This window comes from Otolemur garnettii, unplaced genomic scaffold (genome assembly GCF_000181295.1).
Source record: "Otolemur garnettii isolate 467f Iridium unplaced genomic scaffold, OtoGar3 scaffold00145, whole genome shotgun sequence".
Classification (NCBI taxonomy): domain Eukaryota; kingdom Metazoa; phylum Chordata; class Mammalia; order Primates; family Galagidae; genus Otolemur; species Otolemur garnettii.
In genome coordinates, this window is record NW_003852540.1 from 1,707,972 (window position 1) to 1,721,919 (window position 13,948).

Here is a 13,948-nt window from a genome sequence, read left to right on the forward strand (position 1 = left end):
AAAAAAAAAAAAAAAAGTTAATAATTAACTTTAAAGGTCAGATGAAATCCCCAGGCTAGGTGATTATAAGCTAAAGGCAATAATACTACAGAGTATAGAAAGAACTATGTGTGTTTTAGACTAAAGACCCTTGGAAATGAGACCATTACTAAATTGCTTTAATTTATATGTTGGTTATTGCCTGTAATTTTATTGATTTCTATGTTAATCTCAGCATGGCATGTAAGAGATTGGTTCTTTTAAGGCTTGAAATTTAGACTCTTACAGAACTACTTTTTATAAAAGTCTGACATGTATTTGAAAAGAATGTGTATTCTTTAATTGTAGGATGCAGCATTCATTCTATATGTACATTTAGTCAGTCTTGTTTATTATGTTGTTTAAAACTGACATATCCTTACTAACTTTTGAACTACTTAATCTGTTAGTTTCTGAGAGGTCTATTAAAAATCTTCAATTATAGAATTGTCCTTTTTTCTTGCTAGTTCTGTTAAATCACATTAAATACTTTCAGTTTTAACTGTTAAATATATACAAGCTCAGGATTGTTATTTTTTCCTGTTGACTTGTCCTTTTTCATTTTACATGTAATAATCTTAGTTCATTGGTTTGTAACAGTTTAGTGATATTTTAGCAGTCACAGCTTATTTCTATTCTATTGGGAGATAGATAATTTAAGTCCTGTGTATGCTGGTGTGAAGAAGTGTTACTGGGAGTCTCTAGATTAGAACAACCATCATGTATGGATGACATCACTTTTTCTGAGGGAAGAGGAAAAAAATCGTATGAAAGTGAAGTGGTGCTCTGTTCCATTTCTTTGCCTTGTTTTCAGCCCTTATATTTATTTGTATTTTCTTTTTTTTTTGAGACAGAGCCTCAAGCTGTCCCCCTGGGTAGAGTACCGTGGCATCACAGCTCATAGCAACCTCCAACTCCCCGGCTCAAGCAAGTCTCCTGTTTAAGCCTCCCAAGTAGCTGGGACTACCGGTGCCCACCAAAATGTATGGCTCTTTTTTTTGGTTGCAGCCATCATTGTTGTTTGGCAGGCCCGGGCTCGATTCAAACTCGCTGCCTTAGGTGTATGTGGCTGGCGCCTTAGCCACTTGAGCCACAGGCGCTGAGCCATTTATTTGTATTTTCAAAAAGCATAGCTGTGGAACATGAGATTTTATGTTCATTTTTGGAAATGGGTTTCAAAAGATTGAAAAGTACTATTCTGGGGCCAAAACCATTTTGAGAGAAAAAGAAGAAGAAAAATTTTTTTTTCATTCCAAGATTTTATTTAGAAAAGAGTGACAGTGCTAAGCAAAATATTTCTAAGCCAAGAACAAACACATTTAGGGCCCTAGGAATAAAACTGAAGTATTTAAAGGGCATTTTCTTTTTTTTTTTTGAGACAGAGCCTCAAGCTGTCCCCCTGGGTAGAGTGCCGTGGCATTACAGCTCACAGCAACCTCCAACTCCTAGGCTCAAGCGAGCCTCCTGCCTCCGCCTCCCAAGTAGCTGGGACCACAGGCGCCCACCACAGCGCCCGGCTATTTTTTGGTTGCAGCCGTCATTGTTGTTTGGCGGGTCCGGGCTGGGGATTCGAACCCGCCACCTTAGGTGTACGTGGCTGGCGCCTTAGCCGGTTGAGCTATAGGCGCCGAGCCTAAAGGGCATTTTCTAATAGAACTTCAGCTTACAATGTCTTGGAAATGATTGTCTAGTTCATTGGTTCTCAGCCACGGTTGATTCTCTCCATTCTCTGGGACATTTGGGAACATTTATAGATACTTTTGATTGTCACAAGGTCAGGGGTCCTTCTGGCATCTGGTGGATAGAAGCCAGGATACTACTAAACATTGAATAGTGAATAGGACAGATCCCCACAACAAACACTTATCCTGTCTAAAATGTCAGTAGTGGGCGGCACCTGTGGCTCAGTGAGTAGAGCACTGGTCCCGTATACCGAGAGTGGCGGGTTCAAACCCAGCCCTGGCCAAACTGCAACAAAAAAAATAGCTGGGCATTGTGGTGGGTGCCTGTAGTCCAGCTACTTGGGGGGCTGAGGCAAGAGAATTGCCTAAGCCCAAGAGCTGGAGGTTGCCGTGAGCTGTGACATCACAGTACTCTACTGAGGGTGACAAAGCGAGACTCTATCTCTTAAAAAAAAAAATGTCAATAGCACCACCAATGGAGTTGAGAAACTCCATTCTGACCTAGCCCCAGAAGGCGACATAACTCATGTCTGGTCCTGGGCGGTGGCTGGTAGGAAACCTGGGAAGAATGGATATTTCCGCCCAGGATATTCTCTGGTCTCTGTCTCCTCATCCAGAGAGTATGTGATACCTACAGTGTAAGCTTGCCAGTGATATATGGTGGGGAAGGGCAGGGCGTTGTATATTGTGGACCTCAACTTCATTTTTATGCAAACAGTACAGTAATTATGCTCATTTTCTTCTAGGAAATTGTTTACTACAGCGGGCAGCTGGAGCAGGAAATGAGGCAGCAGCTCTTTTCCTGGCAACCAATGGGGCCCATGTTAACCATAAAAACAAGTGGGTAAGTGTGACAGGGCAGCCAAGGGAAATGGTTTTGGTCTGTGGAAAAAATGGTAGTGGTAGATGTACAGGAAAAAATGAAAATAGATTCTTTCGTTCAACATTTGTCAAAATAATATATGTGGTTTTAAAAGTAGAGTGAAATAATTTCCTGTATGTATCCTTAAATTCTGGTTGACTGATTCATTCAGCAACCTAAGCATTTGTTGTGTATGTAGGATTAAGCACTGAACTATGTGCTGTAGTCTAATAGAGATAAGCATACATGCACATGTACCCAGTCTACCAGAGTAGCATCTTGATTCTTGATAATACTTGGCATTTGTGGAAACTTGTCCTGTGTCAGTGTTTACTTAGGAGTCTATGTTGCAAGTTCATAATTATGCCATTGAGTCTGGCTGGAGCCAAGTGGGAATCATCTAAGCAAGCAATGACCTGTCCTGAGCTCTCACACTAGATTTGTATCTTAAGGGACAGGTTTCAGAGTGACTTGCAAAAGTCCCTATAAAGTCAACAGGACATGATGTATGCTTATAGCATCCAGAAGCAAGGGCAAGGATGGTATTAAACTATTGTGTATACGTGAAAAGAAAGAGAGAACTAACAAGGAGGATGAACTGGAGGAGTAAATTCCATTGCAGTTGTTGAATTTCTTTCTAAACGTTCAGGCAAGGATGTCTAACAGGCAGTGGGAAAATTGGATGCAAAAACAAGGCTGGAGATGTGGGTTTGAGAGTCTCCCACTTGTCGACAGTGATAGAAGCCATGAAATAGATAAGCACACCCAGTGAGAACATGTAGGGGGAAGAAGGGCTGAAACAGAACACAGCCCTGGTGGACTCAGGAGGGCTCTGGCCACAATTAGAATGCCTCCAAAGGGAGAGTGGGGGATGGGGGTGGGAAGGTGGGTGTGCAGGTTGAGGAAAATAAAAGCACTCGGCTCGGCGCCTATAGCTCAACCAGCTAAGGCGCCAGCCACGTACACCTAAGGTGGCGGGTTCAAATCCCCAGCCCGGACCTGCCAAACAACAATGATGGCTGCAACCAAAAAATAGCCCGGTGTTGTGGCGGGCGCCTGTGGTCCCAGCTACTTGGGAGGTGGAGGCAGGAGACTCGCTTGAGCCCAAGAGTTGGAGGTTGCTGTGAGCTGTGATGCCACGGTACTCTACCCAGGGGGACAGCTTGAGGCTCTGTCTCAAAAAAAAAAAAAAAAAAAAGAAAATAAAAGCACTCAGTTCTTACCTACTGCCTTGGAAAGTCCCCCACACAATGCCACAAGCTGCAAAATTGAGAAGTGAGATTTACATAAACCCAGTTGAAAGAGTTAAAAGTGGTTCCCTCTGGAAGAGGAAAAAATTTTAAGGAAAAGGCAGAGGTGAAATCTTGCTGTTTTCTCAGTAAGCCTTGCAGAATTCTTGACTCTTTAAATGATGATGATGTGTAACTTTGATAAGAGCAAGGTACAGAGTGGTATATGCCATTTGTTTCCACTTTTGGGGGTGAAACAGATCCAGTGTGTGTAGGTATACATATATAGATGTACATCTAACAGAGGAATACATGCGTGTGTGTGTATGTGTGTGTTCCTGTGAGTTCTGTCTCTGGAGAGAAATGTGAAACTAGTAATAATGGTTCCTTTAGGGGAGGATAATTGAGTGGGTGCTGAGGGCCAGGCATGAGAGGAGACTTCTTTTCACTGTATATTTTTATACCTTTTGAATATTGAATCAAGTATCTATATACCTATTTAAGATGTTTTTAGTTTTTAAAAGTGGAGGAGGAAGGTCTTGGTAGGTCAGAGATACAAGGTATACAAGTGGAGCCTTAAAGAGAAGTGATGGTCGCACTGTTAACACTGCTTATCTCAGAGGCTGTGACTATTAGGCTCTCCCATTTTCTACAGTGTTTTAGTGACACTTGTATGCTGTTGTCATCGTATGCTGTTGTCATCATTGTTTTTATAACTAGAAAAATAATAATTATAAAAATAAAGAAAAGAGTGGTTAAGGAGGTCATAGGAGATGAAGAAGTTGGGAAGCCAGGGTTTGTGGAAGGTGCTTAGGGAAGACATTGAAGAAACTAAGGGTGATGGCTTAGGAGGAATAGGACAAGAGTCACAGAATTGGCTGGTGACAGTGTGAGCCAAGGGCTTTGACTAGAACTAGGGACCTAAGTTTTAACACTTAATGCTGTCATTCTTCCTTCGTGAAGAGCTTATAGATTCTTAGATTTGGGCCATTTGTTTCTATGCAGGGAGAAACCCCATTGCACACAGCTTGTCGGCATGGCCTGGCTAACCTTACTGCAGAGCTCCTACAGCAAGGTGCCAACCCAAATCTGCAGACAGAAGAAGCCCTTCCTTTGCCAAAGGAGTCTGCATCCCTACCCAGCTCAGCAGACAGTGTCTGTCTGCAGACTCCACTACACATGGCAATTGCCTATAATCATCCAGATGTGGTGTCTGTCATTCTGGAGCAGAAAGGTAGGTAGTTAGGAATACTGTCCATTAGTTTGACTTGTGGGCAATTGTTTGGGTAAATTATGAAGTTGATATTTCTCTATTCTTTGTATAGACAGTTTCTTACCCCAAAAAATCCTTTCAGTTCAAACTAAATAAGCATATAGTCTGGCTCTCAACTCTGTGTTTCCTTATGTATGTTTTGAGGATGGGGCCCTCCTATTTCACCTGTTAGGTTAAGATGTTAAAACGTTTTTATTTTGCTTCCCTTGTTTGGGATATTTTCCAGGACATTGTAATGTAGGTCAAACAAATGCTTTGCCTTTGCATGAGCATTGTCTTTGAAAACTCTGCTGTGGCAGGTCTTCTGAGTTGGTTGGTTCTTCATCTATCTCTGAGCCTCCCTGGCAGGTGACCCTTGACATGGAATACAGAAGCCCCTGCACTAAAGAAGCCCTATTTCTCTGAGGAAGTCCTTCTTAGGTTTACTCTTTCCTGTAATGAGATTTGTTTTACCTTTGCCTCAATTCTTAAGACTAGCATTTACAAAAATGTTTAAATTTATTTTATTTTATTTTTTAGAGATAGAGTCTTATTCTGTCACCCAGGCTGAAGCGCAGTAGTCTGATCATAGTTCATTGTGACCTCAAACTTCTGGGCTCAAGTGACCCTCCCACCTAAGCCTCCCAAATAACTGGAACTACAGACGCATACTACCTCATCTGGCAAAATTTTTAATTTTTGTTTGTTTGTTTTTGAGACAGAGTTGCACTCTGTTTCCCTGGGTAGAGTGCTATGGCATCATAGCTCATAGGAACCTCAAACTCTTGGGCTTAAGTGATCCTCTTGCCTCAGTCTCCTAAGTAGCTGGGACTACACACACCTGCACTACACCTGGGTAGTTTTTCTTTTCTTTTTTTTTTTGAGACAAGAGTCTCACTATGTCACCCTCAGTAGAGTGCCGTGGCATCACAGCTCACAGCAACCTCAAACTCTTGGGCTTAAGTGATTCTCTTGCCTTAGCCTCCGAAGTAGCTAGTACTGTAGGCATCCACCACACAATGCCCAGCTATTTTTTGTTGTTGTTGTTGTAGTTGTCTTTGTTTGGCAGGCCTTGGGCCGAGTTCGAACCTACCAGCCCTAGTGTATGTGGCTGGCTCCCTAGCTGCTGAGCTAAAGGCACTGAGCCTAGTTTTTCTATTTTTTTTTCTTTAAGTTTTTCTATTTTTAGTAGAGATAGGATCTAGCTCTTACTCAGGCTAGTCTCAAACTCCTGATCTCCTGCAATCCACCCACCTTGGCCTCCCAGAGTGCTGGGATTACCAGTGTGAGCCACTGTGCCTGCCTATTTTTTAATTTTTTGTAGAGATAAGGTCTTCCTATTATGCCCAGGCTGGTCTTGAACTCCTAGCCTCAAGTGATCCTCCTGCGTTAGCCTTCCAAAGTGCTAGGATTATAGGTGTGAGCCATTGTACCTAGCAAGGCCACATTTTTTAGCATTGTGCTGCTGGAGGCAAGTGGACTTTTTAGGTAAATTGTGCCTTTTTCTTGGTCCTCACATAAATTGTAAGACTGTAGGAATTGTGTATTAGGAAAACAAGGTCAGGGCATTGTTTGAACCCTCTTTTTCATTTTTTATTTTTATTTATTTTAACATTTATTTTATACTTTAAAATGTAATTATCTGGAATTTAGTAGTTAATACATTATAAAATGTGATGTCCAGTTAGCCACATTTCTGAAAATTTATTCAATTTTCATTTCTTTTTCTCCACCTATAATACTTGAACGCCTCTTTTTAGTAATAATTAGTAGTTAATGTGTATTTCCATATTGGAGTGTTTTTTCCTTATGTGAAAAGTCATTGTTTTAAGCTTTAAAAAGATTCATTTTCCCCATAAGCTTTGCTCCAAAGTATATTTCTGGGCTTCCACTCCTCATAAGGAGATTTATGTGTTCTCTGTATAGCCAGTAAGTTTGAAGCTGAGTTTTTATTTTCTTGAGTGTTTTACATGCAATCCATGGGATGGTAAAATCAATTATTCTTTTCCTTTAAAAAAAAAAAATTCAGCCAATGCTCTTCATGCCACCAACAACTTGCAAATTATTCCGGACTTCAGCCTCAAAGATTCCCGAGACCAGACTGTGTTGGGGCTGGCATTGTGGACTGGTAAGGCTGGTTGATGTGTGCAGACAAACAGATGTCAGAAAGGCAGGTGGGGGCGGTGCCTGTGACTCAATGGATAGGATGCCAGCCCCATATGCCGAGGGTGGTGAGTTTGAACCCGGCCCTGGCTAAACTGCAACAAAAAATAGCTGGGCATTGTGGCAGGCACCTGTAATCCCAGCTACTCAGGAGGCTGAGGCAAGAGAATCACCTAAGCCCAGGAGTTGGAGGTTACTGTGAGCTGTGACGCCACGGTACTCTACCGAGGGCAATTAAAAAAAAAAAAAAAGGCAGATGAGAAAGTGGGAAGTGGGAGGAGTGAGGATAATCATTTGGTTTTAAAGTAAGCTTTCTGTTTGTGTTAAGCCTGTAACATAGAATAGAAAACTGATTGCTTTGGGAGGTTGAGGGTATGTTTGAGAAGTGGGTATATTTATTGTAGTAAGATATTGAGGACGTGGGAAAAGCTAGCATGCATCAAAATCAGGGCTTGTTTATTTTGCAGGCATGCACACAATTGCAGCCCAGCTGCTGGGCTCTGGGGCTTCCATCAATGACACCATGTCAGACGGGCAGACCTTGCTGCACATGGCCATACAGCGGCAGGATAGCAAGAGTGCACTCTTTCTTCTGGAGCATCAGGCAGATATAAATGTCAGGTAGGATGAAACAGCAGTCTCCACTGTAACACCATGTCACAAAGAAGTGGTTCAAAAGCATAGCCTTGCTGTTAGGAAAAAATTTATTTTTTTTTTTTTGCAGTTTTTGGCCACGGCTGGGTTTGAACCCGCCACCTCCAGCATATGGGGCCGGTACCCTACTCCCTCAAGCCACAGATGCTGCCCTGAAAAATATTTTTTTTTAATTAAAGAAAGCAAGGGAAACAATAGGTCTAAGAAAGTACTAATGTAGTGTCATAATAGATATACTCAGTAGACTCATGTGATGGAGAAAGGAACTGTACTTTGTTCTTGTTTGAACCTTTCAGGACCAGTGCACAATATTATGCAAATCTCATTATAAAGGAAATCCAAAATCAGTCTTAACTAGGGTTTTAGTTTCAATGAAGAATATCCCAAAAAATGAGCAAATGAACAAAGCTTAAGAGGGAAAAACAAAGAGTCAAAAAGAAAACAGAAAAACAAACAGTCAAATTTTTATTATGATTATATTTTCTTTTTTTTTTTTTTTTTTTTGAGACGGAGCCTCAAGCTGTCCCCCTGGGTAGAGTGCCATGGCATCACAGCTCACAGCAACCTCCAACTCCTGGGCTCAAGCGAGTCTCATGCCTCAGCCTCCCAAGTAGCTGGGACTACAGGCACCCGCCACAACGCCCAGCTATTTTTTGGTTGCAGCCATCATTGTTGTTTGGCGGGCCGGGGCTGGGGATTCAAACCCACCACCTTAGGTATATGTGGCTGGCGCCTTAGCCGCTTGAGCCACAGGCGCCGAGCCTATGATTGTATTTTCAAAAGAACTTATCTTTATCTCCAAGTGACCCAAAATGACTGAGTAGGGGAAAGAAATATTTTGTCTTGTGGGTGGTTGGTAAAGTATTGTACTAAGATGCTTTTTAAAAGCAACTGCATTCGTATAAAATTTCAACACATTGGGATGTTGGGCAGTTATTTTCTAAGTACAGAAGATGACATAGCTATATTTTCTAAAAAGGAAGCGGGACGGGCATTATTAACAGATATAATTTCTCTGAGAAAGCACTAATGAATGTGAGTAAAGGATTACAATAGATTAGGCTCTGGAATGTCCAGGAGGCACTCTTTATTTATCCTTTAGCTCCAGTTACAAATGTTGGTTTGGGTTTATGTCCTCACAGGACTCAGGATGGGGAGACGGCCCTTCAGCTGGCCATCAGAAATCAGCTTCCACTTGTGGTTGATGCCATATGCACCCGGGGAGCTGACATGTCCGTGCCAGATGAAAAGGGAAACCCCCCACTGTGGCTTGCATTGGCAAACAGTTTGGAGGATATTGCATCCACTCTGGTGAGACAAGCCCGACTTTAGCCTCTGTTTATCTATGGGGGTATTTTGTGTCAGAGATGGATTTGATGCCTGCATAACAATCACAGGAGCAAGAGATCTGATGAGTAACAAGTTGGATCAAGGAAGAGTGGTTGAAAATTTTATTTAAAAACTTACAGTTCAACATGATCTTGGTCAGCACTTTTGTTTTTAGGTTGTCTTTACCAAGAAAACTACCAAGAAGCAAGAGAGTGGAGGCATTTCCCAAGGAGACTTCTCCTGGGGTGGGTTAATTTGATATAGGCTGCCCTCACCATCACCATAGTGATAAATTCCCAAATCTCAGGTTTATTTCCCTTATTTGCAAAACAAGCCCCCAAAGTGGAGATAAACCTGTTCTCATATAACTCTCCGTAGGGCTTGCAGTGTGACATTAAGGCATGCTGCACCTTGAGGTTTTACCCAGTTGTTATTGAGCTTGCCTGTTGATGTTTCTAGTGTTTGTCTTTGTCCGACAGTGTTTGTGAGTGACCTGTGTTTCTCTGCAGGTCAGACATGGTTGTGATGCCACGTGCTGGGGTCCCGGACCCAGTGGGTGCCTTCAGACACTCCTGCACAGAGCCATTGATGAAAACAATGAGTCTACCGCCTGCTTTCTTATTCGCAGGTCTGAGAAGCCCCAGTATCTCTTGAAATTTTCTTATTCAGCTTATGGGAAACTGGCCCTTTTTAAATTTTAATCCACTTACACTCTTGATATGTCTGTAATTGGCTTGACTTTCATAATTAAAACTGTCAGAGGGTCACTGTTCTGTCATTTTAAGTCAGCTGAGGGCCAGGCTTACTTGTGACGGGAGGAGCTTATATGCATGTATCAAGGAATCTAAAAGCTGAGCCCATGTCTGCTTTGGGAGCTGTAAGCCGTGTCAGATTAGTGCACACTGTGAGGTCAGGAGGCTGTGGTGGGGGAGGACCAGATGTTACAGACACCACAGACCTCTCAGAGTATGGGATATGTGGGAGCCTGGGCTATTCAGGAAACAGTTAGAGCAGTAGTTCTCAAATTTTACATGTGTGCACGCACCCCCGGAACAATTCTGATCCCCAGGGTGCCCCCAAGACCAGTTGCAGAAGAGTCTATAGGAATGGGACTCAGACTCCACTGTTTGAGGCTAAGGACTGAGGAGAGTAGACTATGGCGGCAGCTTTTTCGTGGCATTGCATGAAGCTGCTGCCGTACATCTGTCAGCATGTCTGTAGGTTAGGCAGAAGCATGGCCTTTGTTCTATTTCCCCGTTCCTTTCAGTGGCTGTGATGTGAACAGTCCCAGACAACCAGGTGCTAATGGAGAAGGAGAGGAAGAGGCTAGAGATGGGCAGACCCCCTTGCACTTGGCAGCCTCTTGGGGGCTGGAAGAGACAGTGCAGTGTCTTCTGGAGTTTGGTGCCAATGTAAATGCACAGGTATGTAGTCTCTCTTTTTAGGGAAATAGATGGTAGCCCAGAATTAGGAAGATATCCTCTTATGGCAAAGGACCTTACAGATTCCCTGGTCCCACTTTTCTTCTTTACCGTGAACAGGGCTGTGGTAGGACAGATAAAGTGATTTTTTTTTTTTTAGTTTTTGGTAGGGGCTGGGTTTGAACCCACCACCTCCGGCGTATGGGGCCAGTGCCTTACTCCTTTGAACCACAGGCACCACCCAGATAAAGTGATTTTTTGAGTCATATAGCCTGCCTTATACTTTGAATGATTTCATGTTAAGACTTTTTCTTCTCCATGCCTTTGTTCTTACTGCAGAATGAGGAAGATTTGTTTTCTTTCTTTTCTTTTTTTTTTGTTTTTGTTTTTGAGACAGAGTCTGTGTCACCCTAGGTAGAGTGCTGTGGCATCACAGCTCACAGCAACTCAAACTCTTGGGCTTAAGTGATTCTCTTACCTCAGCCTCCCAAATAGCTGGGACTACAGGCGCCTGCCACAACACCTGGCAATTTTGTTGTTGTTGTTTAGTAGGCTAGGGCCTGGTTTGAACCCACCAGCCCCCGTGCATGTGGCCAGCGTCCTAACCACTGAGCTATGGGCGCTGAGCCAGTTTAATTTATTTTTCTATGCTTCCTATTCCTCCTTTGTTATCTATTGAGAGTTTGGTTTAGTCCCAACTGAGTGCTTTGGTTAGGAAAATGTTCTAGTAGCTCAACTGAGCACCCCTGAGTTATGTTCCTTTATACTTTTCAGCATTCTAGCCCATGAAGATTTATGTACAGTGCCCTGTAAGGAGATGAGGAATAATAAAACTTAGAGCTGAGATTGGCTACAGATGTGTTTGTTCTGGGCCCACTGTTACCACTGAGACACTGGAGAATGGTCTAACAGAGTGGCTTTCAGCTGCTTCTGTGTTTGGCCCATTTAAAAGTTAAGTCAAACACAAGGTTGTAGTATGGATTCAAATAACCAAAATTTGATTTAAAAGTTATCCCGCTTCGGGCAGCGCCCGTGGCTCAGTGAGTATGGCACCAGCCCCATGTACCCAGGGTGGCAGGTTCAAACCTAGCCCCAGGCAAACTGCAACAAAAAATAGCCAGGCGGAGGCTCGGCGCCTGTGGCTCAAGCGGCTAAGGCGCCAGCCACATACACCTAAGGTGGCGGGTTCGAATCCCCAGCCCGGGCCTGCCAAACAACAATGATGGCTGCAACCAAAAAATGGCCAGGCGTTGTGGCGGGCGCCTGTAGTCCCAGCTACTTGGGAGGCTGAGGCAGGAGACTCGCTTGAGCCCAGGAGTTGGAGGTTGCTGTGAGCTGTGATGCCATGGCACTCTACCCAGGGGGACAGCTTGAGGCTCCGTCTCAAAAAAAAAAAAAAAAAAAAAAAAAAGCCAGGCGGTGTGGCAGGCAACTATGGTCCCAGCTACTTGGGAGGCTGAGGCCAGAGAATTGCCTAAGCCCAAGAGCTAGAGGTTGCTGTGAGCTGTGATGCTACAGCACTCTACTGAGGGCGACAAAGTGAGACTGTCTCTAAAAAAAAAAGTTATTTTTCTTGAGTTTTACTATTTTTCAATTGAATGTTGAAATCTATGCCTTGTACCCATAGGATGCAGAAGGAAGAACGCCTATCCACGTGGCCATCAGCAACCAACATGGTGTTATCATTCAGTTGTTGATTTCTCACCCTGACATCCACTTGAATGTACGAGACAGGCAAGGGCTGACCCCATTCGCCTGTGCCATGACTTACAAGAACAATAAGGCAGCTGAGGCCATTCTGAAACGAGAATCTGGGGCTGCTGAACAGGTGAGTGACCACCACCCAATGTTCTCCACGTTGCCCTGAGTATGGCAGAAACTGTTACATGGAGACTCAACAGGTTTCTTCTGTATAGAGACTTCTGTTTTAGAAATATACTCCTTTTTCTTAAAATCTGGCCATTCTGATGTCAAATTCAGTGTGAGTTTAGCTTTAGCTCCTCTGACCTGTGTGTCAGCCCAGGTGGTGTCATGCTTAAGTGGGAGTGGAGGTAACTGGGCTCTGCAGTAGAAATTCTGTGGCATGGACACCTGGGCTCATTCTTTATTTTTGCTTGGTTAATTTGCCTAAGTAACAGATATCTTTAAAAGATTTAAAATCACCTTGAGGGGCTAATGTTGTGACGTTGGGGTAACTTGCCAAGTATTTCAGAGGAGTTGTTATTCATCTTAGCAGGCTTGGTCATCCTGTTCTTTACAGGTGTTTACCAGCTGTTAAATCTGGATGGTGAATTGTTGATTGGCTGGGAAGCAGTAATAACAAACAACTGATCTGGGGTGTGAGCAGGGACAAATTTGTCAAGTCAGTTTTATTGAAATATGACCCTCTAGCCAGCACTTAGGATACTGCCAAGATTCATAAATAGCCACTTTGAAGGTAGAATAGGAGCTTGAGACCTGAATGAAATGAAATCCTAGGATGATTGAAGATTACTGCTTGGTGTGTCAGGTTTCTGCATTTTTGTTAGTGCTACTAGATTGTACAGGTGTTAACCTCACGTGTTCAGTCAGTGTAAAGTGTTCATGGATGGAGTTAAGTCATCTCACATTTCTTCTCTAGCTTGTATGACACTAGAGTGTTGATCTAAGCTTTGCAGATACTTTGCTTGCTAACTAGCACATGCTGTGGACATGAGGTGAGGTAGTTGCAGAACTAGGGTCTCCCTCACTCACAGCCAAGCACTCACACTAATGGGAGCTCTGGCAACTACAGTATACTGCACAGTTCATCTCCGTCTGCCTTAATGACAATGGAGCAAGGTCTGTGACATGCTGTTGGCTGCCCCGCCATTGTGTATTATCCTGCAGCTTAGTAAAAGAGGAAATTTTCTGTGCATTTCTGAAACCTTTGATCACTCAGAGGTTAGGCTGCCATTGCAGCTGTGGTGTTAGGATGCTGAGTGCTTGTTCTAGCCAAAGCAAAGAGACTCCTATGGCCCGTGTCCACTGTTACCTCTCTCTGAGTATCTTAATATTTTGGTGCCTCTCTCTCTTTCTTTTTTTTGATACAGAGCCTCAAGCTATTGCCCTCGGTAGAGTGCTGTGGCATCACAGCTCACAGCAACCTCCAGCTCCTGGGCTTAAGCGATTTTCTTGCGTCAGCCTCACAAGTAGCTGGGACTACAGGCGCTGGCCACAATGCCCGGCAATTTTTTGGTTGTAGTTGGAATTGTTTGGCAGGCCCAAGCCGGATTCAAACCCGCCAGCTCTGGTGTATGTGGCTGGCATCAGGCACCAGGCCTTTGGTCAAGCCGGATTCAAACCCGCCAGCTCTGGTG

At 43.5% G+C, this 13,948-nt stretch overlaps 1 protein-coding gene across 1 annotated transcript in view; it reads left to right on the forward strand.

The window, feature by feature from the left end:
• ANKFY1 (ankyrin repeat and FYVE domain containing 1) overlaps nt 1-13,948 on the forward strand; it is a 117,922-nt gene that overhangs the window by 88,622 nt on the left and 15,352 nt on the right. The window contains exons 11-18 of the mRNA XM_012810939.2: nt 2,447-2,544; nt 4,797-5,025; nt 7,073-7,171; nt 7,674-7,827; nt 9,003-9,171; nt 9,699-9,817; nt 10,457-10,613; nt 12,238-12,438. Of these exons, the coding sequence (XP_012666393.2) occupies nt 2,447-2,544; nt 4,797-5,025; nt 7,073-7,171; nt 7,674-7,827; nt 9,003-9,171; nt 9,699-9,817; nt 10,457-10,613; nt 12,238-12,438 (1,226 nt within the window). The remainder of the gene's footprint in view (nt 1-2,446; nt 2,545-4,796; nt 5,026-7,072; nt 7,172-7,673; nt 7,828-9,002; nt 9,172-9,698; nt 9,818-10,456; nt 10,614-12,237; nt 12,439-13,948) is intronic.